This window comes from Carcharhinus amblyrhynchos, chromosome 3, assembly GCF_965287045.1.
Source record: "Carcharhinus amblyrhynchos chromosome 3, sCarAmb.v2.hapA, whole genome shotgun sequence".
Taxonomy (NCBI): Eukaryota; Metazoa; Chordata; class Chondrichthyes; order Carcharhiniformes; family Carcharhinidae; genus Carcharhinus; species Carcharhinus amblyrhynchos.
The window spans coordinates 19,577,317-19,598,736 of record NC_137326.1 but is presented as its reverse complement, the minus strand read 5'-3'; the positions used below and the strand labels follow the sequence as shown (position 1 = coordinate 19,598,736).

The 21,420-nt window shown below is 43.3% G+C and overlaps 1 protein-coding gene across 9 annotated transcripts in view; it reads right to left on the bottom strand.

Moving 5' to 3' along the window:
* The window catches only part of atp2b2 (ATPase plasma membrane Ca2+ transporting 2), an 830,803-nt gene that overhangs the window by 26,469 nt on the left and 782,914 nt on the right, over window positions 1-21,420 (bottom strand). For all 9 annotated transcript variants that reach the window (XM_080181822.1, XM_080181828.1, XM_080181801.1 and 6 more), the window contains 3 exons: window positions 9,445-9,658; window positions 3,676-3,887; window positions 1,286-1,393 (listed from right to left, as the gene is read on the bottom strand). In XM_080181822.1, coding sequence (XP_080037948.1) covers window positions 1,286-1,393; window positions 3,676-3,887; window positions 9,445-9,658 — 534 coding nt within the window. The remainder of the gene's footprint in view (window positions 1-1,285; window positions 1,394-3,675; window positions 3,888-9,444; window positions 9,659-21,420) is intronic.

Genomic DNA, 21,420 nt, shown 5'->3' with positions numbered 1-21,420 from the left:
TTTAAAAAGAAAAGGGTGGCATGGACAAGTTGGGCCAAAGGGCCTGTTCCCATGCGGTAAACCTCTATGACTCTATAACTGTGCAGACTTTATGCACTGCGCCTTGGTGGCACGTTATGAAATTTGGGAAGTAAAGACCCCAACACCTCTCTGACACCCTTTAAAAGAGTTTTTCTTTAACTTGGGGGAAAATGGAATAATGGCTGGGATCCCAGTTGTTCGGTTGTTTTAAATAGGTCTTGTGATACTACTTTGTACAACAGCTCTTTAGAATTTTTACATGGCCTCTATACCCATATACTTAATGTTACCTGCTCCAAAGTTGGTTGATTTGGAGTTCTGCACCAAAACATTTTGAAGGGGCTATTCAGATTTGTGTAGCCCCCATCTTGAACTGCTATAGATGACACTTACAATCATGAGCTTGTCATAGAATCATAGAAGCCCTTTGGCCATTTGGCCCATTGAGTCTGCACTGACCACAATCCCACCCAGGCCCTACCCCCATATCCCTACATATTTACACACTCGTCCCTCTAACCTATGCATCTCAGGACCCTAAGGGGCAATTTTTAGCACAGCCAATCAACCTAACACACACATCTTTGAAGTGTGGGAGGAAACCGGAGTACCCAGAGGAAACCCACGCAGACAAAGAACAAAGAACAAAGAACAACCCAGCACGGGAAACAGGCCCTTCGGCCCAACGAGCCCGCGCCGCCGCATCACTCTACACCTATTCTACCCTGCGTGTCTACGAATGGAACCCCTAACTTAGCCAGATTCAGGGGAGAATAGTGTCAATTTGGTAAACCAATCAGCCTAACAGCACATCTTTGGGGTGTGGGAGGAAACCGGAGCGCCCGGAGGAAACCCACGCAACCACAGGGGAGAATGCACAAACTCCCACAGACACTGGCCCAAATCCATGTATCTGCACAGCCAGCAGTGCTAGTTACCGAGCTGTTGCCGCGCCAGTCTACCAGTCCAGGATCAAGCACACACACCGACACGAAGTACTAGGCCACTCCCGGAACCTCTAAGAGCAGCCCACGCACGACCCACCGTGTGCATGCCCCTCGTTTGACAACGAGGTGGACCTCCACCTGCGGAAGACACAGGGAGAATGTGTAAACTCCACACAGACAGTGACTTAAGCTGAGAATTGAACCCAGGTCCCTGGAGCCGTGAAACAACAGTGTTAACCACTGTGCCATCGTGCCGCTTGTGGAGGAGATGAATATATTTTACAATGTTTCTTTACGAGTTCAGAATAAATCATTACCTGTCCCCATAGCAGCTCTCCCACTCCCAGCACGATGCACCATAACCACTGGTCTACTTGCAGCGGAATACAACTGAAAGGCTTGCCACCAAACTGAATGATTAAAATCTGCGGCAGTGGAGGGAGAAAACAAACAGAAATCAGAATCTGCCTTTTAAAAGAACGCAGTCACAGATTTTGATGTTTATTTCTAAATTACTCTGGTACACGAGTTGAATCCTGTATTTTGAATCATAGAATGGCTGCAGCACAGAAGGAGCCTATTCGGCCCATCAAGTCCCCACCTATCAAGAAAAGCGATGATAACAGCAGCTATTGTGGGGAATCCCATACTATACTTACCTCCAGTCTGATAAACAATCATTCACTGCTACACTCTGGCCTGAATTCTCTAGCCATCCATGCTGGCGGGATTCTCTGGTCCTGCTGCAGCAAACAGAGATTTGCTGAGCTCCAAATTCTTGGTCCACGCTAACTGTGGCAGCAGAGCATAAATGGCCAGAGAATGCCGGTTTGTTTCTGGTCACTCTGCCAACTTTGTATCTGTGTTGCTTTTGTCATTCTTTAATTCCATGGGCTTCAAATTTGCTGATATGTCCATTTTGTATCATAAAATCTGAAGCAATATTGTGTGCTACACAGCAATATTGACCAAAGATATTCTTGATTCAACTGTTGGACTGTCCCAGTAAGTTTATCTTGATCTGGACAGTTGACTCAGGGGGATAAATACAGTTCTTTGTGGCTGAGAGGGAGCAACAGGATTTTGGACATCACCTCTAAGTTAGAGAGGAACTTATAGGAGCAGGGGAAGTTGGTGGGGGCGTGGGGGGGAATAGAATCTAGTTGCTGTGGTCGATGTGGATACCAACAGCAGAGATAGGAGCTGGGTAGGGGTTCTACTTAGGGATTATGAGCAGCTAGGGGCTAAATTAAAGAGAAAAATCTCAAATAATCTTTGGATTATTACCTGAAGACAATTGGGGTAGAGTAAGTGCAATTACAGAGATGAATGCATGGCTCAGAGACTACTGTAATGGGTTTCAATTCCTAGGGCAAAGGCACCAATAGTGAAGAAAGTAGGAACTGTATTATCGAGACAGAGTTAGCCTGAAGCTTGCTGGGACTAGGGTTCTGGCAAGTCAACATAACAAGGGTGGTAGAAAAAAAGGCTGTCAATTAAATAGTGGGCGGAAGGGGTCATGTGAAGCAAGATGCAGAAAATGAAACAAACTACAAGGTGACAGATGAGATTCATGATTTGGGTAATGGTAACCGAAGTGTGGTAAGAAGGATAGGAAGGGACTGATCATATATACAGAAGAAGGCAAATAAGGCCAACGAATGCAAAAAATGGTTAAAAAACAAGTTAAATCCCTATATCTGCACGCAGCATTCGTTAAAAATCAATGAGTTGTTAACACAGATAGAAATATGTATGTATGACCTTGTGGCTATTACAGGATTACAGGGTGACCGAGGCAGGACCTGACTATTGAAGGATACTTGACATTTCAGAAGGAGAGGATACTAGAAAAAGATGGCGGGGTAGCTCTGGTAATTAAAGGTGACATTAGTACAGTAGTGAGAGATGAACTGAGCTTGAAAGAGCAAGATGTAGAATCAGTTCGGATAAATGATAAATAAGCAGGCTAAGGGATCACTTGTGGGAGTAGCTTTTGGCCTCTTAACAGTAGTTACACTGTAGGACAGAGAATACAGGAGGCTCGTAAAGGAATAAATGGGGCTTGTAAGGAAGTTTCCACAATTGATGACTTTAATTAACGTGTAGTTTGTGTGAATCAGATTGGCAAAGGTAGTCTGGAAAATTCACTAGCTACAACCAGGGAACAGGCTATTCAAAACCTGCTAATATGTGCTGAAACCGGCTTAATCAATAAACATCTAGTAAAGGAGCCTCTAGGGAACAGTGATCTTAATGTGACAGAATTTCACATTCAGTTTGAAGTTGAGAAGTGTGTGTCTGAGACTAGTGTTTTAAATATAAATAAAAGTAATTATAGCAGTATGAAGGTAGAGATGATTGAAGTGAACTTGGAAACTAGGTTAAACGTTAACAGTAGTGATGACACCGGAGATGCAGTGGCAGACTTTTAAGGAGATACTCCCAGCAAAAAATAATCCCAGTGAGAAAGAAAACAATGCAATATTCTGATGAAGGAAACATTCTATAACAAGCTACAGTTCTTCAAATTGGCGTAACAATATTCAAGGATTAAATCACTTCTCAGTGAAACAATGATTATGACTGTAAACCACTGTTTCTGACTAATCTTTATTTGTAGCTTATGAAAGCATCACTGTGCCATTCATAGAAAAAAAATGCTTGTGCAGCGGCTAATTTATCAGAAATTTCTGTTTTCCAATACCTGAATTGCAAAAGTGCCGAACACAATACTGCAGAAGATGGGATTTCTGAAAATGCCGTCAAACACATTTTTCTCCCCGTGTATCTTGCGTGCGTTGATTTCGTTGAAGAGTTGCATCAAGACAAAAGTGTTAAAGATGATGGTGTAGTGCTCAGATGGTGGGGCATGCAACGGTGCATTTCTGCCACTGTCAATATTGAAAATGGTCTCCCCTGAAAACAAGCAAACAACAGCACAGCTTACTGCTTCGAGTAAATATACATGAAAAATACACTGCTTTTAATCACAGAATCCCTACAGTGCAGAGTGAGGCCATTCAGCCCGTCAAGCCTGCACCAACAACAATCCCATCCAGACCCTATCCCTGTAACCTCACATATTTACCCTGCTGGTCTCCCTGACACTAAAGGGGCAATTTAGCATGGCCAATCAACCTAACCTGCACATCTTTGGTGTGGGGGAGGAAACTGGAGTACCAGGAGGAAACCCATGCAGACACGGGGAGAACTCTGCACAGTCACTTAAGGCTGGAATTGAACCCTGGTCCTTCACACTATGAGGCAGTAGTGCTGACCATTGTGCCACCTGTGCCCTCCCCAATATTTCCCCCTAATATCACCTCCTTTGGCTCAACATTCAATTTTGACTGAATTGGACTCTGAAATATGCCCCAAGGTCACTGCACAATGTGTGAGATGCTATATAAAAGCAGGGTATTATTGTTGCTACATAGCAATTTGAATTTGTCAGAAGGATGAGCAAAGTATCTTGAGCAAAGTCTCTGCCATCCTGAAGGCAAGTAACACTTGCATGGAGAAGCCTGATATCAAAATTTGGGGCGGGGTGGGGGGGGGAGTGTGCTGTGGAATTGTCCCATCCCACCACGCTAATTTTCTAGAGCAGTGTGGTGGGAGAATCTCACATCCGGGCATGAGCGGAATTCGTGCGTGTGTTCCTGCTGCACACATCTCCCAGCTCCGGATTTCCGCATGTGCGTAGGCCCACTGATTCCAGCCTCTCCAGCGTGAATAGGCCCCATCCCCTGAAATGTAATGATATTCACACTGGAGGCCTCTGCAGTGCACAGAGTGCGGGAGATTCTAGTCTGAAATCCCGCTGAGAAAAAAAACAGCGTGATTTACTCCAGTTTTCCCCCCCGGGTGGAGAATTCCACCCAGGTTTTCTGGATGCACAATAAATGAGTCTGTTTCCTTACACTGCTGACACTACACAAACACATTTCTGCAGAGAATTCCACAATGGAAATATTTGGAATAAATTTGACACAACAATGCTCATTGCTAAATGAGAAACCCTGAGAAGGAAGAGAAAAAATGAGCAATGCCATTTTTAATGACTTTTTTTGGAATGGAATGAATCCTAACTCACCATTCATCCTCCCTGCAGCTTTCTGTAACTAATAAGCTGCTTGATGTTTATTAGATTTTCAATGATAATCAGTATTATAATAGACCTAATATCATTCTGTACAAATCATGAAAAACAGGCATTACATTTTCAGAGTAACAGAAGCAAATATTTTCACATATTTATTACTGACCTGTGGTGCCATTTTATTTCCCAAGATAAAATAAATTATTTTATATGTACCTTGCTTGAAGTATATCTTGTTTGTGTAGGCCAAAAACATTGTGCATATTCTGAAGCGGATTTATCTATTAAAAAGGTGACTTTTAAGTCTAGGCCAAGATTTTATGGCCTTGCTCGTCCCGAAACCATAAAATCCCGCCTGAGGTCAACGGACATTTCTATTATCCTCCCCTCGCCCATTCCGATTCCATAATGGGCAGGCAGTAAAATTCAAGCCTTCATCTCAACAACTTTCATTTGTATTGTGCCTTAATGCTTTAAAATGTCCCACAGTGCTTCCCTGGAGTGTTATCAAGCAACAGTTATCACTGCAAGCAAGGCAATATCAAGCAGATGGTATAAAGCTTAATCAAAGAACAGTAGGATGCGGAGAGATCTCATTGAAACTTCCAGAATAATGGAAAGCCTGGATAGAGTGAACATGGGGAAGATGTTTCCACTAATAGGAGAGGCAAGAACTCGATGCCACAGCCTCAGAGTAAAGGGATGACCCGAGATGAGGAGGAACTTTGTCAGCCAGAGAGTGGCAAGTCTATGGAATTCATTGCCACAGAAGGCAGTGGAGGCCAGGTCATTGAGTGTATTTAAGACAGAGACAGATAGGTTCTTGATTGGAAAAGGGATCAAAGGTAATGGGGAAAATGTGGGAGACTGGGGCTGAGAAACTTATTAACCATGATTGAATGGTGGAGCAGATGATGGGCCGAATGGCCTATATCTTATGGTTTTATGGTCTTATGGCTTTAAGGAACATCTTAAATGAGGAAAGAGAGACGGAGAAGTGGAGAGGTTTAAGAAGACAATTTCAGAGCTGAAGGAATGGCCACCAATGGTGGAATGATTAAAATCACTGATGCCCGGGACTAGCAGAGCACAGATATCACTGAGGGCTGTGGTGTTGGAGGAGATTACAGACATCGGGAGGGGAGAGGTCATGGAGGGATTTACAAATGTGGATGAGAATTTTACAACTGGGGTTTTGCTTAATTGAGAGTCACCGAGTACACAGTATGGATAAACAAGACTTGGTGCAATTAAGAATAATGGTAGCAATGTTTTGGATATTCTCAAACTGGTTTTTAATATTTGCAGACGTTTCTCTCAGCTCTCAGGAAAATGTGGAGTCATAGGGGGCTATCTTACCAGAATTTGGTAAAGTGTCACAGTCTGACTGAAAACCGGCGTGGCCAGTTTTCTCTCCAGCTCTCCTAACACACTATCAAAAAACAGGCGGGCATGTTTCATTGCCATATAGAGGGGTGAGGCCTAAACACTGGCAAAGCCCAGCTGCACTGAGATTTGGCCACCGTTTTTAAAGGACACCCCAATCAGAGGAAGAATAATTTCCCATCCCCCCCCCCCACTCCACCATGGAGGTCTGAGGGACTCACCCCCACCCTGATCAGAACCAGCATCTCTTCCTCACCCACTCCTGCAATCAGACTTGGCATCCCCCCAATCCCCTTCCCCCATCACAATCAGATCCCCATCCCCCCCCACCTTCAAAACAGTCAATGCCAACATCAGCGCCCCCTCAAACAATCATCATAGCACCCCCAGTTCTCACAGTCACTCCCCAACACCCAGCACTACATAAAAATGAATCCCTCCCCCATGAGACTCCCACTTGGGCTTGCCCCAGGCACTGCCTCCTGGCACAGGTTGGCACCACCAGATTGGCACTACCCCAGCACAGGTTGGCACTACTGCCATGTTGGCACCGGGCAGTGCAAAACTGTACTAGGAGGCAGTGCCCGGTTATATCCTTCTCTCTTGGGGCTATACTCGCCTTCATGCCCATGAGGGGATCCTACGACAGGTTCACATCTGGATGAACCTGTTGTGAACCTCACTGACGTGATGTCACATTGTAAAGGTATGAAAATACAGTGAGGGGCCAATATGTGGCAGGGATTTTTAATTAAATGCAAATATATTAAAATGTATTTTAGTCAGAAATGGGTGTGAACCTGATTACATCACCAGTGAGGGTTAGCAAAAATTGTAAGTCGCAATCTTGCCAGTTTCACTGGATCTTGAGGAGAAATTTCTTCACCCAGAGGGTGGTGAATGTGTGGAATTCACTATCACAGTTGAGGCCAAAACATTGTCTGATTTCAAGAAGAAATTAGTTCTAGGAATTAATGAGATCAAGGGATATGGGGAAAGGGAGGGAATCAGGATATTGAAGTTGATGATCAGCCATAATCAAAATGAATGGCGGAGCAGGCTTAAAGAGCCAAATAGCCTATTCCTGCTTCTAGTTTCTATGTCCTGGTTCACCTTTTGCCATAGTAACCAATCTTGTATAGATAGGTTCTTGATTGATAATGGGATCAGGAGTTATGCGGAAAGGCAGGAGAATGGGCATGCGAAAAAGATCAGCCATGATTAAATGATGGAGCAGACTTAATGGGCCGAGTGGTCTAATTCTGCTGCTATATCTTATGGTCTTGTTGTTACCTAACAAAGCATCTAATGTTGGGTGCCTCTAGCTAGACTTGCCTTTGCATGTTTAAGTTTCTACACTTTATTCATTGGCTGAAAGTATGAGCTGACAATGTCACAGTAAGGACAACAGGTCATCAAGGACCTGGACTAACAGGACAATGAACGATGTATTACCTTAACAAATTAGATTGAAAGATTGTGAAATTAACAGCACAGGGACTGAGGAGAAAGTCTACACACAGTGGGTAAATCCAGTGTCACATCAAGTGCAGAAAGTGAAATGGAGAGAGAGAGAAAAGATTGGATTGAGAGAAGCGAAAATGGATTTTATTTAACGCGTTATAGTAAATCTTTAACAACAGTTAAGTGAGACTTCACACTTGAAATGGTTAATTTGTGATGTCAGATTGCTTAGGAGAAGACAACACTGATCACGCTGATTAAAGGGTGCTTAACCTGAAATGGAAAAGACTTAACTTCCTGTCGTGTGCTCTGTTCCTATCGACCTTGCAAATCCATATCATTCAATGCAGCAAGATGCCATTGTTTTGGATATTTGATTTTAGCTGCACATCTGCCCCTATGCTGAAGTTGCTGCACAGTCCACCCACAAATAGCGGTGAACACCATTAGCCATACCATTATTTTGACAGGAAATCATGGTCCAGTTTACATTCAATTTAAATGGGCTTGCACATGACTTGTAGACAAAGTCTTTCCTCATTGTGACAAACAGGATGAATAGTCCTTACTTTTCACAATGAAAAGCAATCTGCCAAGTGTTTTTCCAAGAAGTTAATGTCTCCCTTTATCATGTTTTAAAACATAATGTTGTAAATTAAGCCTTATTAATTTATACCTGAAACATATTTTATGCTGTTGTGACCAGGCAGTAAGTACAAACACAAAATACAGATCTACTCAAAACATGGCTCGGAATGACTATTCTAAAATACTGAATCTCTCAAGAATAGCAGCCATGATAACCCACATTGAACATTGTGGGCGCAATTTTCCTGGTTCACTGCGCTGCTTGAGCAATGCAGTGGGCCAGGAAATGTCAGCTGGAGGGCTGTAATGGGAGTGTAGAACAGAGTTCCACAAATTCATCCCATGAAGTATGCCAAAAAGCAGAAGGGAAAGTCTCCCACTTTCCCACCCATTGGGAAACTTTTTTTTTAAAGTTTATATTTATTAATGTCACAAGTAGGCTTACATTAACACTGCAATTAAGTTACTGTGAAAATGCCCAGGTTTCCACACTCTGGCACCTGTTCGGGTACACTGAGAGAGAATTTAGCATGACCAATGCACCTAACCAGCATACCTTTCGGACTGTGGGGGCGAAACCAGAGTGACCAAAGGAAACCCATGGAGACACAGGGAGAACGTGCAGACTCCGCACAGTGACCCAAGCCGGGAATCGAACACGGGTCCCTGGCGCTGTGCCACTGTGCTACCCGTGCCGTTTCTTTCTAGGAAAATCGCCCCCTGTATTTGTGTTTTTTAATTAATTAAAAGGCTTACACAAAACAGATTATAAAAGCAAAATAATATACATGTATAAATGAAAGAGCATTTCACAAGTGCCCTGACAATCTGCAACCATGAAGATGTCCATTTGAGCAGAACAGGTTCATTTTTCCCAATAAATTAAAATAGAAGTACAATCTTACTTGTCAGCAGCACAGATACTGTGTAACATACCAGCAAAAAGTAGAGTGAAGATGACAGTGAGTTGGTAAATCCCATGACCCAGAATATTTTTCATCATGGTTCGTGAAATGAGGGGCTTGTTCCTGCCATATGGTTTCCTCATCAGCAGTGATTCAGTGGGTGGCTCTGTAGCAAGAGCCAAAGAGGCGAAGGTATCCATAATGAGGTTCACCCACAACATCTGCACAGCCTTCAGAGGGGAATCCTACAGAAGTAAAAGATTAAATTGCATTATCAGATCACATTATTGTTTCCAAGACTGGCTGAAGTAGAATGGATCTAAGTAGAATAAGTGTGGTCAATGTGAAAAGTCCCGTGACAAATAACACTCTGTAGAAGGACACTGGACAAAGCACTGCAGCACAGTGCAGTATCTACAATTTTAAAAATTTGTATGGAAATTGACATGCGGTCTTTATCGATTTGGTTTTCTGTGAGGCTTGAAATATCTTTTGTTACAGAAGGTTAGGGGGCATGGAGTTGGGGGTAGGGTGTTAGCGTGGATAGAGGATTGGCTGTTAAATAGGAGGCAGAGAGTGGGGGTCAATGGGTGCTATTCGGATTGGCGGTTGGTGACTAGTGGAGTGCCCCAGGGATCGGTGCTGGGGCCTCAGCTATTTACCATTTATATAGATGATCTGGAGGAGGGAATCGAGTGTAAGGTGTTGAAATTTGCTGATGACAAAAAGATTGGTGGAACGGCAAATTGTGCAGAGGGTGTGGAAAGTCTGCAGAGGGATCTAGATAGGCTGGGCGAATGGGCAAGGAACTGGCAAATGGAATTTAATGTTGGCAAGTGTGAAGTTGTCCACTTTGACTACTACTTACATGGCGAAAAACTGCAGCATGCTACGGTGCAGAGGGACCGCGGGGTCCTTGTGCATGAGTCGCAAAAACCCAGCCTGCAGGTGCAGCAGGTGGTCAGGAAGGCAAATGGGATGCTGGCCTTCATAGCGAGGGGGATTGAATATAAAAGTAGGGAGGTCTTGCTGCAACTGTACAGGGCACTGGTGAGGCCGCAGCTGGAGTACTGTGTGCAGTTTTGGTCGCCGCACTTACGCAAGGATATTTTGGCCTTGGAGGGAGTGCAGAGGAGGTTTACTAGGCTGATACCGGAGTTGAGGGGTTTGAGCTATGAGGAGAAGCTGAATAAACTAGGCTTGTACTCGTTAGAGTTTAGAAGGATGAGGGGAGATCTCATTGAGACGTGCAAGATGATGAATGGGATGGATAGGATAGAGGTGGAGAGGCTCTTCCCGTTCAAAGGACTGTAGGACTAGAGGGCACAGCCTCAAGATAAGAGGTGGGCAGTTTAGAATGGAGTTGAGGAGGGACTTCTTCACTCAAAGGGTGGTGAATCTCTGGAATTCTCTGCTCGTTGAAGTGGTGGAGGCTGCCTCGCTAAATATATTTAAGATCCGGGTAGATAGGTTTTTGATAGGCAAGGGGATTAAGGATTATGGGGAGAAGGCGGGAAAGTGGAACTGAGCCACTTCAGATCAGCCAGGATCTTATTGAATGGCAGGGCAGGCTCGAAGGGCTAGATGGCCTACTCCTGCTCCTATTTCTTATGTTTTTATGTTCTTATCTTTTCTTGAAAGTTGGGCAACTGAAAATCAAACTCTGTGTATTATCTCAGAATATCCTGAAGTGTTACAGAAACAGTGAAGTACTTTGGAAGTGCAGTTATTGGTCTGGATTTTCATCAAGTCAAGTGCTTTTAAAATGATAAGCGGATTCAGATTCCTCGATTCCCAACACCAGGATTTCCCATTATCAGGAGTGTCTTTTAAGGGTGCGGCCTGGTTCAGATCAAAAGCTTGCACCCTAAACTCCCGACTTGACCAGTGTGGTCCTCTTCCTCCACAATTTTGGCGGACTCAGGCCAGAATTTCCAAGAGTTGTGAGGTACCTCAGAGGTGTCGTGTACCACAATGTGCCCGAGAGAATCTTTGGAAAGATAAATTCAAAAGGTCTCCTCTTGCTCCCCCGTATCAAGGCATGACACTGCTATACCCATTCATCCACTGTACTGCATAGGACTAATGAACCCTTTAGTGACAGCACTATTTGTAAAAAAAAGGCTTTAGAAAAATAACCAGTGATTTATTCACAAAGACCAATAAAAGTGTTAATCAACAACAGAAACTGAGAGCATTTGGAACTTCTTTATCTTGTGCAAATGAACATCGTGAAATTGACATTGGAGTCTAGAGACCTCCAGCTGTCAATCAAGCAATGTTTTCCCTGGGGTTCAGGCAAGTGGCTATCTGGGCTCTCAGCCAAGCCTCATTATGTATTCTGGAGCCCATGCATCTATTACAGTACCAAAACATGTCAACCCCAGAGGAAATATTGTTTGATTGACAGTTCAGACTCTCCGGTCTCTCCTGCCAATTTCACAATTTTTGTAGTATGGATGGAACATGGGGAATATTTAGGGTGTGACAGGGTGTGAGGAGTAAGAGGGTCTGATGGGTGAGAGGCAGAGGGCCTGTTTTTAATTCTACTGGCCCACAGCACTGGGGCAGGCCTATTGAACGGCCTACCTCCACACTGAGTGGCCCCTGTGGTTGCCTCAGAATTCTTTCCCAGGCTGGTCTGCAGCCTACAACCATTACCCAGTCCTCTCTCACCACCAATCGCCCTCAAGTACACCCTCTTCTGAGGTGGGGCAGCTGAATTGAGAACTTTCCTGACTCCCACTATTTGCCTTGAGGATGGTTGTATAGTGGGGAAATGTGGCAGCTAATTTCCACACAGCATGGTTCTGAAGAATGAAATAGATAACCGGATGGTCTGTTTAAATCCTATTCATGAGGGATGGAAGTTTGCCAGGACGTTAGGAGTACTACCCTTCAAACAGTGGGACTTCATTTTAATATCCTCACTAAACTTGTAGCACTAAGAGAATGTCCGCCTAAGTTACACATGTAAGTTTATGGAGCGTGGCTTGAGCACACAATCCTGTGACTCAATCGGGTGAGTGTCCTACCACTTAATCAGACTGATAATAAATACTCCAAATAGTAATGACTGCTTTATATTGATAACCCTTTTCTTTCATTCTTTCATGGGATGTGAATGTCGCTGGCTAGGCCAGCTTTTATTGCCCATCTCTAATTACGCTCGAGAAGACAGTGGTGCGCTGCTACCTTGAACTGCTTCAGCTTATGTGGTGTACGTACACCCACAGTGTTCCTACGAAGCGAGCTGGGTTCAGCGACAGTGAAGGCATGGCAATATAGTTCCAAGCCAGCATGGTATGTGGCTTGGAGGGGAACTTGCAAGCATGCAAGTTCCCATGCATCCACTGCCCTGATCTTTTGAGCTAATAAAGATCACGGGTTTGAAAGGTACAGCTGAAGGAGCCTTGATGAGTTGCTGCATTGCACCTTGTGGGTGGTACACACTGCTGCCACTGTGTGTCAGTGTTTGAGGGAATGAACGTTTAAGGTGGTGGATGGAGTGCTAATTAAGCAGGTTGCTTTGTCTTGGATGGTGCTGAGCTTCTTGAGTGTTGTTGGAGCTGCACTCATCCAGGCAAGTGGAAAGTATTCCATCACACTCCTGATCTGAGCCTTGTATATGGTGGCCAGTTTGGGGAGTCAGGAGATGAGTTACTTGCTGCAGTATTCCCAGCTTCTGACCTGCTTTTGTAGCCACAGTATTTCTATGGCTGGTCCAGTTCAGTTTCATTTTACCTTTGAAACAAAAGCTCCTGTATCAAGACAATGAAGAGTCTTTTTAAGCAACTTGATTCAAATATAAACCACAATGGTTATCGTTACATTGCAATGAATAACTAAAAATCTCCCATTTTGCAAAATTCAGCAGTTTTTGAAAGCTAATTTCAGAGTACGTTTTAAAAACATAAGAGCAGGAGTTGGTCATCTGGCCCCTCGAGCTCACTCCACCATTCAATAAGATCATGGCTGATCTCTTCATGGACTCAGCTCCACTTACCCACTCACTCACCCTTAATACCTTTACTGTTCAAAAATCTATCTATCTTTGCCTTAAAAACATTCAATGAGGTGGCCTCAACTTCTTCGATGGGCAGGGAATTCCACAGATTCAGAACCCCTTGGATGAAAAAGTTCCTCCTCCTAAATCTGTTCCCCTTATTTTGAGGCCATGCCCCCTAGTTCTGGTTTCACCCGCCAATGGAAACAACCTTCCTGCTTCTATCTTATCTATTCCCTTCATAATCTTATATGTTTCTACAAGATCTCCCCTCATTCTTCTGAATTCCAATGTATTGTCCCAATCTACTCAATCTCTTCTCATAAGCCAGCCCTCTCAACTCCGGAATCAACCTAATGAATCTCCTCTGTACTCCCTCCAATGCCAATATATCCTTTCTCAAGTAAGGAGACCAAAGCTGTACATAGTACTCCAGGTGTGGTCTCACCAGCACCTTATACAGCTGCAACATAACCTCTCTGTTTTTAAATTCCGTCTCTCTAGTAATGAAGGACAAAATTCCATGTGCCAACTTAATTACCTGCTGCAGTTTCTAGGTCCTCATCTGCCATAGCTTTCTTGTTATCAATTTTGGGGTGTCATTTGTGTCTTCCACTGTGAAGACCGATACAAAATCTGTTCAATGCTTCAGACATTTTCTCATTTCCCAATGTTTACCTTTTTCATTTTATGTATTTGTAGAAACTTTTGCTCTCTGTTTTCATTTTCTGAATTAGTTTACTCTCATAACCGATCTCACTTTTCATTATAACTTTCTTTGTGGCTTTCTGTTGATCTTTAAAGATTTCCCAATCTTCCAATTTTCCAATAATCTTTACCACTTTGCATGCATTTTCTTTTAATTTGATACCCTCCTTTATTTCCTTAGATATCCATGTCTGATTATCCCTTTTTTTTACAGTCCTTCCTTATCACTATATATTTTTGCTGAGCGCTGTGAAAAATCGCTTTGAAAGTCCTCCACTGTTCCTCAATTGTCCCACCATTAAGTTTTTGCTCACAGTCTACCTTAGCCAACTCCTCCCTCATCCCATTATATTCTCCTATCACAAGGCACTGGTATTGGATTTTACCTTCTCATCTGTATTTTAAATTCAACCATACTGTGATCGCTTCTTCCAAGAGGATCCCTAACTGTAAGATCATTAATTACTCCTTTCTCATTACACGGGACCAGATCTAGAATAGGTTGCTCCCTCATAGGTTCTTACATGACTTACTGTTCGAAGAAACTATCGCAGCTACATTCTACGAACTCCTCCTCAAGGCTGCCTTGACTGACCTGGTTTTACCAACCAGAATGTAGATTAAAGTCCTCCATGATAATTGTCATACCATTTTTACATGCATCATTTATTTCTTTGTTTAATGCTCACCCCACCATGATGTTATTATTTGGCGGCTGAAAATCTACGCCTATCAGTGACTTTTTCTCCTCATTATTTCTAATTACCACCCAAATGGATTCAATGCTTTTCTCCCTAGAGCCTATATCATCTGTCACTATTGCCCTGATGTCATCGTTAAATATCAGAGCTACACCACCTTCCTTGCCTTCCTGTCTGTCCCTCCAAATAGTTTAATACCCCTGGATATTTAACTCCCAGTCGTGACCACCCTGCAATCATGTCTCTGTAATGGTCACTATGCCAGCTCCCACATCATTCAGCTATGGCACATCACCTGTCCAGCCATCTTCTCTTAATTGATTAATTTATTAGTTAATTTTACAGTGTTCTTTTTAAAATTTAGCACAGATTTCCTCCCAGCCAATCAGGTCACAGCTTTCCTGTGAAATCACTTTTCAGGTTTTTTTCTATAAGTTAGTTTTATACTCATTTACTTGCAGATAACTTGTGCATGACCAGTCCATCCTTCTGCATTGCTTCTTAATGGAGATACTTTTCAGAACCGAATTGGGTCAGGTTTTAATAACTAATTATGCTATTTTACATTGGATACATACAGGATTAATGAGGAAGAATGGGGTGCAACTGGTACGAGAGTGGGAAGAGCTGGTGAGATATATCAGCAATGAAATTGTGACTGTTTTTTCTCTGAAAAAGCTCTTTGTTTTTTTCAAGACACGTCAAAATGTTCTCTTTCGAATATTTATTCACTTTGCTTGATAAGACTGTTATAGATTCTTATTTTCACCATTGTTTCTTTGTCTACTTAATGTCCTAAAAATCCCCTTCATAAAAAAATTAACCTAAATGCCTCTATTCTTATCAAAATGCAAGATTTTAAAAATGTAACCTCCAGTTACTGACTCATCGGCAACTGGAAGCAGTTTACCTTTTCCAATTCCTTCATGGTTTGAATCCCTCGATCAGATCTCCTCAATCTCCTCTGCTCTAATGAAAATCCCAATTTCTGTCGTCTTTCCTCATGAATATCTTCTGTACTGTCTCCAAGACCTTGATCTCCTTCCTAAAGTGGGCTCTCCAAGTCTAAACAAAATATTTTAACTGCAGTCTAGTCAACGATATGTATAGCTTTATCCTTTAGTTTTGTACTAAGTGCACCATTTATAAAAAAAAACATATTTTTACACCTCTGTAGTCAACTTGTCCACCCGTTTTTAAGATTCTTATGTCTGAACACCCAAGCTTTCTGGTTTCAGTGCATCTTTTTTTTAAAACTAATTTGTGGGAGGTGGGTGACGCTGGCTGGCCAGCATTTATTGTCCATCCCTAGCTGCCCAAGGGCAATTGAAAGTTGACCACATTGCTGTGGCTCTGGTGTCACATGTAGGCCAAACTGGGTAAGGACAGCAGATTTCCTTCCCTAAAGGACATTAGTGAACCAGATGGGTTTTTCCAACAATTTATAATGGTTTCATGGTCATCACTAGATTTATAATTCCAGTTTTCTTTATTGAATTCAAATTCCACTACCTGCCACAGCAGGATTCGAACCCCAGAACATTAGCTGAGTTTTTGGATTAATAGTCCAGTGATAATACCACTAGGCCATCGCCTCCCCATAAAAAAAACTTTTAAAGATTTACCATTTACCATCTTCTATCCCTATTTTTCCTCCCAAAATATGTCACCTCATGTTCCTCTGCATTAATTTTAATTTGATACCTAAGGATAAGTAAGTTTGCAGATGACACTAAAATAAGCAGAAGGTCAGAGGACATGGAGTTGGGGGTAGGGTGTTAGCGTGGATAGAGGATTGGTTGTCAAATAGGAGGCAGAGAGTGGGGGTCAATGGGTGCTATTCGGATTGGCGGTTGGTGACTAGTGGGGTGCCCCAGGGGTCGGTGCTGGGGCCTCAGCTATTTACCATTTATATAGATGATCTGGAGGAGGGAACCGAGTGTAGGGTGTCGAAATTTGCTGATGACACCAAGATTGGGGGAAAGGCAAATTGTGCGGAGGGTGTGGAGAGTCTGCAGAAGGATCTAGATAGGCTGGGCGAATGGGCCAGGAAATGGCAAATGGAATTTAATGTTGGCAAGTGTGAGGTGGTCCACTTTGGTAGGAAGAATGGTAGGAAGGACTATTACTTACGTGGCGAAAAACTGCAGCAGGCGACGGTGCAGAGGGACCTCGGGGTCCTTGTGCATGAGTCGCAAAAACCCAGCCTGCAGGTGCAGCAGGTGGTCAGGAAGGCGAATGGGATGCTGGCCTTCATAGCGAGGGGGATTGAATATAAAAGTAGGGAGGTCTTGCTGCAGCTGTATAGGGCATTGGTGAGGCCGCAGCTGGAGTACTGTGTGCAGTTTTGGGCGCCGCACCTGCGCAAGGATATTTTGGCCTTGGAGGGAGTGCAGAGGAGGTTTACTAGGCTGATACCGGAGTTGAGGGGGTTGAGCTATGAGGAGAGGCTGAATAAACTAGGCTTGTACTCGTTAGAGTTTAGAAGAATGAGGGGAGATCTCATTGAGACGTATAAGATGATGAATGGGATGGATAGGATAGAGGTGGAAAGACTCTTCCCGCTCAAAAAAGACAGTAGGACTAGGGGGCACAGCCTCAAGATAAAGGGGGGGCAGTTCAGAACGGAGTTGAGGAGGAACTTCTTCACTCAAAGGGTGGTGAATCTCTGGAATTCTCTGCCCGTTGAAGTGGTGGAGGCTGCCTCGCTAAATATTTTTAAGAAGCGGGTTGATGGGTTTTTGATAAGAGAGGGGATTAAGGGTTATGGGGAGAGGGCGGGAAAGTGGAACTGAGCCACGACAGATCAGCCATGATCTTATTGAATGGTGGGGCAGGCTCGAAGGGCCAGATGGCCTACTCCTGCTCCTATTTCTTATGTTCTTATGTTCTTAAGTGGTATTGTAGACAGTGAGGAAGGTTATCAAAAATTACAGCGGGATCTTGATCAGCTGGGAAAGTGAGCTAAGAAATGGCAAATGGAGTTTAATACAGATAAGTGCGAGATGTTGCATTTTGGAAAGTCAAATCAAGGTCGGATTTTCATGATGAATGGTAGGACCATGGGGAGTTCTTGGAGTTCTGGTGCACGGTTCTCTAAAGGTGGAGTCACAGGTAGATAAGGCAGTGAAGAGGGCTTCTGACAGCATGGGCTTCATCAGTCAGGGCACTGAATATCGACGTTGGGAAGTTATGCTGCAGTTGTGCAGGATATTGGTGAGTTTTGGTCGCCTTGCTATAGGAAAGCTGTTATTAAACTGGAGAGAGTGCAGAAGAGATTTACAAGGATGTTGCTAGGACTCAAGGGACTGAATTAAAGGATGAGTTCGGACAGGCTAGGACCTTTATCTTTGAAGCGTAGAAGATTGAGGGGTGATCTTATAAAGGTGTGTAAGATCATGAGAGGCATCAATAGAGTGAATGCACTCAGTCTTTTTCTCAGGGTTGGGGAATCGAGAACTAGGGGGCATAGGTTTAAGTTAAGAGGGGAAAGAATTAATGGGAATCTGAGGAGAAACTATTTTACACAGAAGGTAGTACGTATGCGGAATGAGCTGCCGCAGGAAGCGGTTCAGAGAGGGACGTTAACAACATTTAAAAGGCTTTTGGCATTTGGACAGATACATATATAGGAAAAGTTTAGAGGGATATGGGCCAAATGTATGCAAATGGGGTTAGTTTAGAAGGACATTTTGGTCAGCATGGACCAGTTGGGCCAAAGAGCCTGTCTCTGTGCCACAGATTCCATGAGACTCTATGGGAATAAGGAAGCATTCACTTTTAACTGAGCTTTTGAGATCTTTGTATTGAATGAGGAATCATGTCAAGATTCCTCTCTTTTGAACAATTGCAGTACAATTCATGCTTTGTATTCTGCTTTGGTCTTGAAGCTTTGTGCAAGACTGTTACACTTCAAGGAAAGTAATACCTGGCTTCATAAAATATGTAATAGTATTGGGAGTTCTGTTGAGCAGTAGCAGGGATGTGTTGTCAACAGAGCTCTCAGCAATAGTCTGTAAATGGTCAGTGCCTTTCCAGAAAAGTCACGCTAAATATTTTGATTTCTGATTGGCAGTCTATAATGTTAGCCACTGTAACTCATGTTATACTGATCAACTATGTTTGAAAATCTCCATTAATAATAATGCATTGTCTGCTACACTGTAGTCTTCGCCTATAACTGTCACTGGAATGTTCTTGCTTTGCATTGGATATACGCCACACAGAAAATCCATTCAGACTAACCAGACCATAAAATCATAGAGACATACAGAGCAGAAAGGGCCCTTCAGTCCGTTGAGTCTGCATTAAAGGTGCACCAATCCCATTTTCCTACACTTGCCCAATATGCTTGAAGGTTATGATATTTCAAGTGCTATTTCAACATGCTAGACTTTTTGCTCCACTTGAGACTCCTTCCATCTCTTCCCATCCAAATCTACCATTGTAATTTTCTCCCTTGACTGGGCAGTTTTCCCTTAAATGCCTCTTTGCTATTCAGTTCAACCACTCTCTGGTTCAGGCTCAACAATAACCGCTCAATAACCAGCTGAAATAGAAATTTGATTGAAACCAGGCAGCCTTCTGAGAGAGAACAGCTAACTTCAGAGGAAAATAATCCACTGATGAAGTCTCCTGAAGCTTCATTATCCTTTTAAAATCTGATGACTCTAACAGGACATCGGTTGCCCTTTCCATCAGCATTCAAACATTGTTTAAAGGGCACGTCAACAATCAAGGTTACCAACTGCATTCTGAATGAGCTGATCATTGAATCCTTTGACTACCAAAGCAAAAGCAATTTTCTTCAGGTTTCAGACAGTTCATTATAATATGTAACATCTAAAGAGAAACAGCAAAAGGGATTTTTCATTTTATTATTAGTGACACAAATAGGCTTGCATTAACACTGCAATGAAGTTACTGTGAAAATCCCCTAGTAGCCACACTCAGACACCTGTTCGGGTACACTGAGGGAGAATTTAGCATGGCCAGTGCACCCAACCAGCACGTCTTTCAGACTGTGGGAGGAAACTGGAGCACCCTGAAGAAACCCACGCAGACACAGGGAGACCGTGCAAACTCCACGTGTCTTTCAGACTGTGGGAAGAAACCGGAACACCTGGAAGAAGCCCATGCAGACATGGAAAGAACATGCAGTCTCTGCACAGTGACCCAAGCTGGGAATTGAACCCGGGTCCCTGGCGCTGTGAGGTAGCAGCGCTAACCACTGTGCCACCGTGCTGCCCGCAGGTTAGATTAGGTTAGACCTTAAGAAAGCAGCCTAGTAGCCTGGCACTAAGCATCTCACACAGAAAAAGATTAGTTTTAGGTATGCTGCTCTTTCAATGTTATGTTTCCCACACCTTGATTATATCAAAGAAAGAAAATCATTAGAAACCTTAAATAAAGATTCCACATAAAAGACTCGTGATGTAGTTCAGTGGCTGCGGAGTCAGACTGCAGTAAGGCTTGAAACATGGCTACAAAACAAAGCAAGGCATACACGGTGGAAGTTGAGGAAAGTTTCACATAGCTGTAGGAAACAGGGAGCATTGTCCCCGCAAGTCTGTATTAGGATCACCGGTGTCCACCACAAACATAAATAATTTGGGCTGAGGAATTGCAGACATGATGTGAAAATTTGTGAGTGATACCAATTTGGGAAATGTAGCATTTGAAGAATGTAGCACTGCAGAAAAATCAGAGCAAAGGTATGAACATGTTTGCAGTGTGGGCAGATAAATAACAAATAAATTTAATGGAGGGAGGTAGGGGATGGTTAGTCTTGGTCAGACAAAAATTGACCCTTCTTCCTTAGAAGACAAGGAGCTAACTGGATACTGGAGAATTAACTGGAGCAAAGAGATCTCAGAAGACAGAGACAGAAACTGCTCACAATAGGAGCAAATGTTGACACAGTCAACTCGGGAAAAGAGAAAGCTAAGGACAGGCTGTAAAATGACATGAAGATGCAACAGCAATTTACTTTCATTTTAATATACTCTAGTTGCTGTTCTCAATGCTGCCACCTCTGCACCTGGGAGGCCAAACAGAGTTTGAGTGATCACTCCATGCCCCTGTTCAGTCTATCGGCATGTCCACGAGTTTGTGGTCATTTTAATTCTCCATTCCCTCACACGATGACCTGGACTCTTACAATCTACCGATGAATCTCAACAGAACCTCAAGAGGCAGCATTATTGTTTGATTATTGGGAATGACTCTTCTGCGGACCCATATTTTGGCTCTTTACCAGTCTGCCAGGGACCTGGGTTCAATTCCATTCTCAGGTGACTGTGTGGAGATTGCGCACTCTCCCCCATGTCTGTGTGGGTTTCCTCCAGGTGTTCCGCTTCCTCCCACAGTCCAAAGGTCTGTTGATTAGGTTGACTGGCCATGTTAAATTGCCCCTTAGTGTCAAGGAACTAGCAGGTTAAATACATGGGGTTACAGGAATAGGGTGGGATTGTTGTCAGTGCAGGCTTGATGGGCTGAATGGCCTTCTTCTGCACTGTGGGGATTCTATGATTCTATTACCATTTCGTTTTTCATTGCACCATCATCCCTTTCGCCATTTAATGTCTCTTAC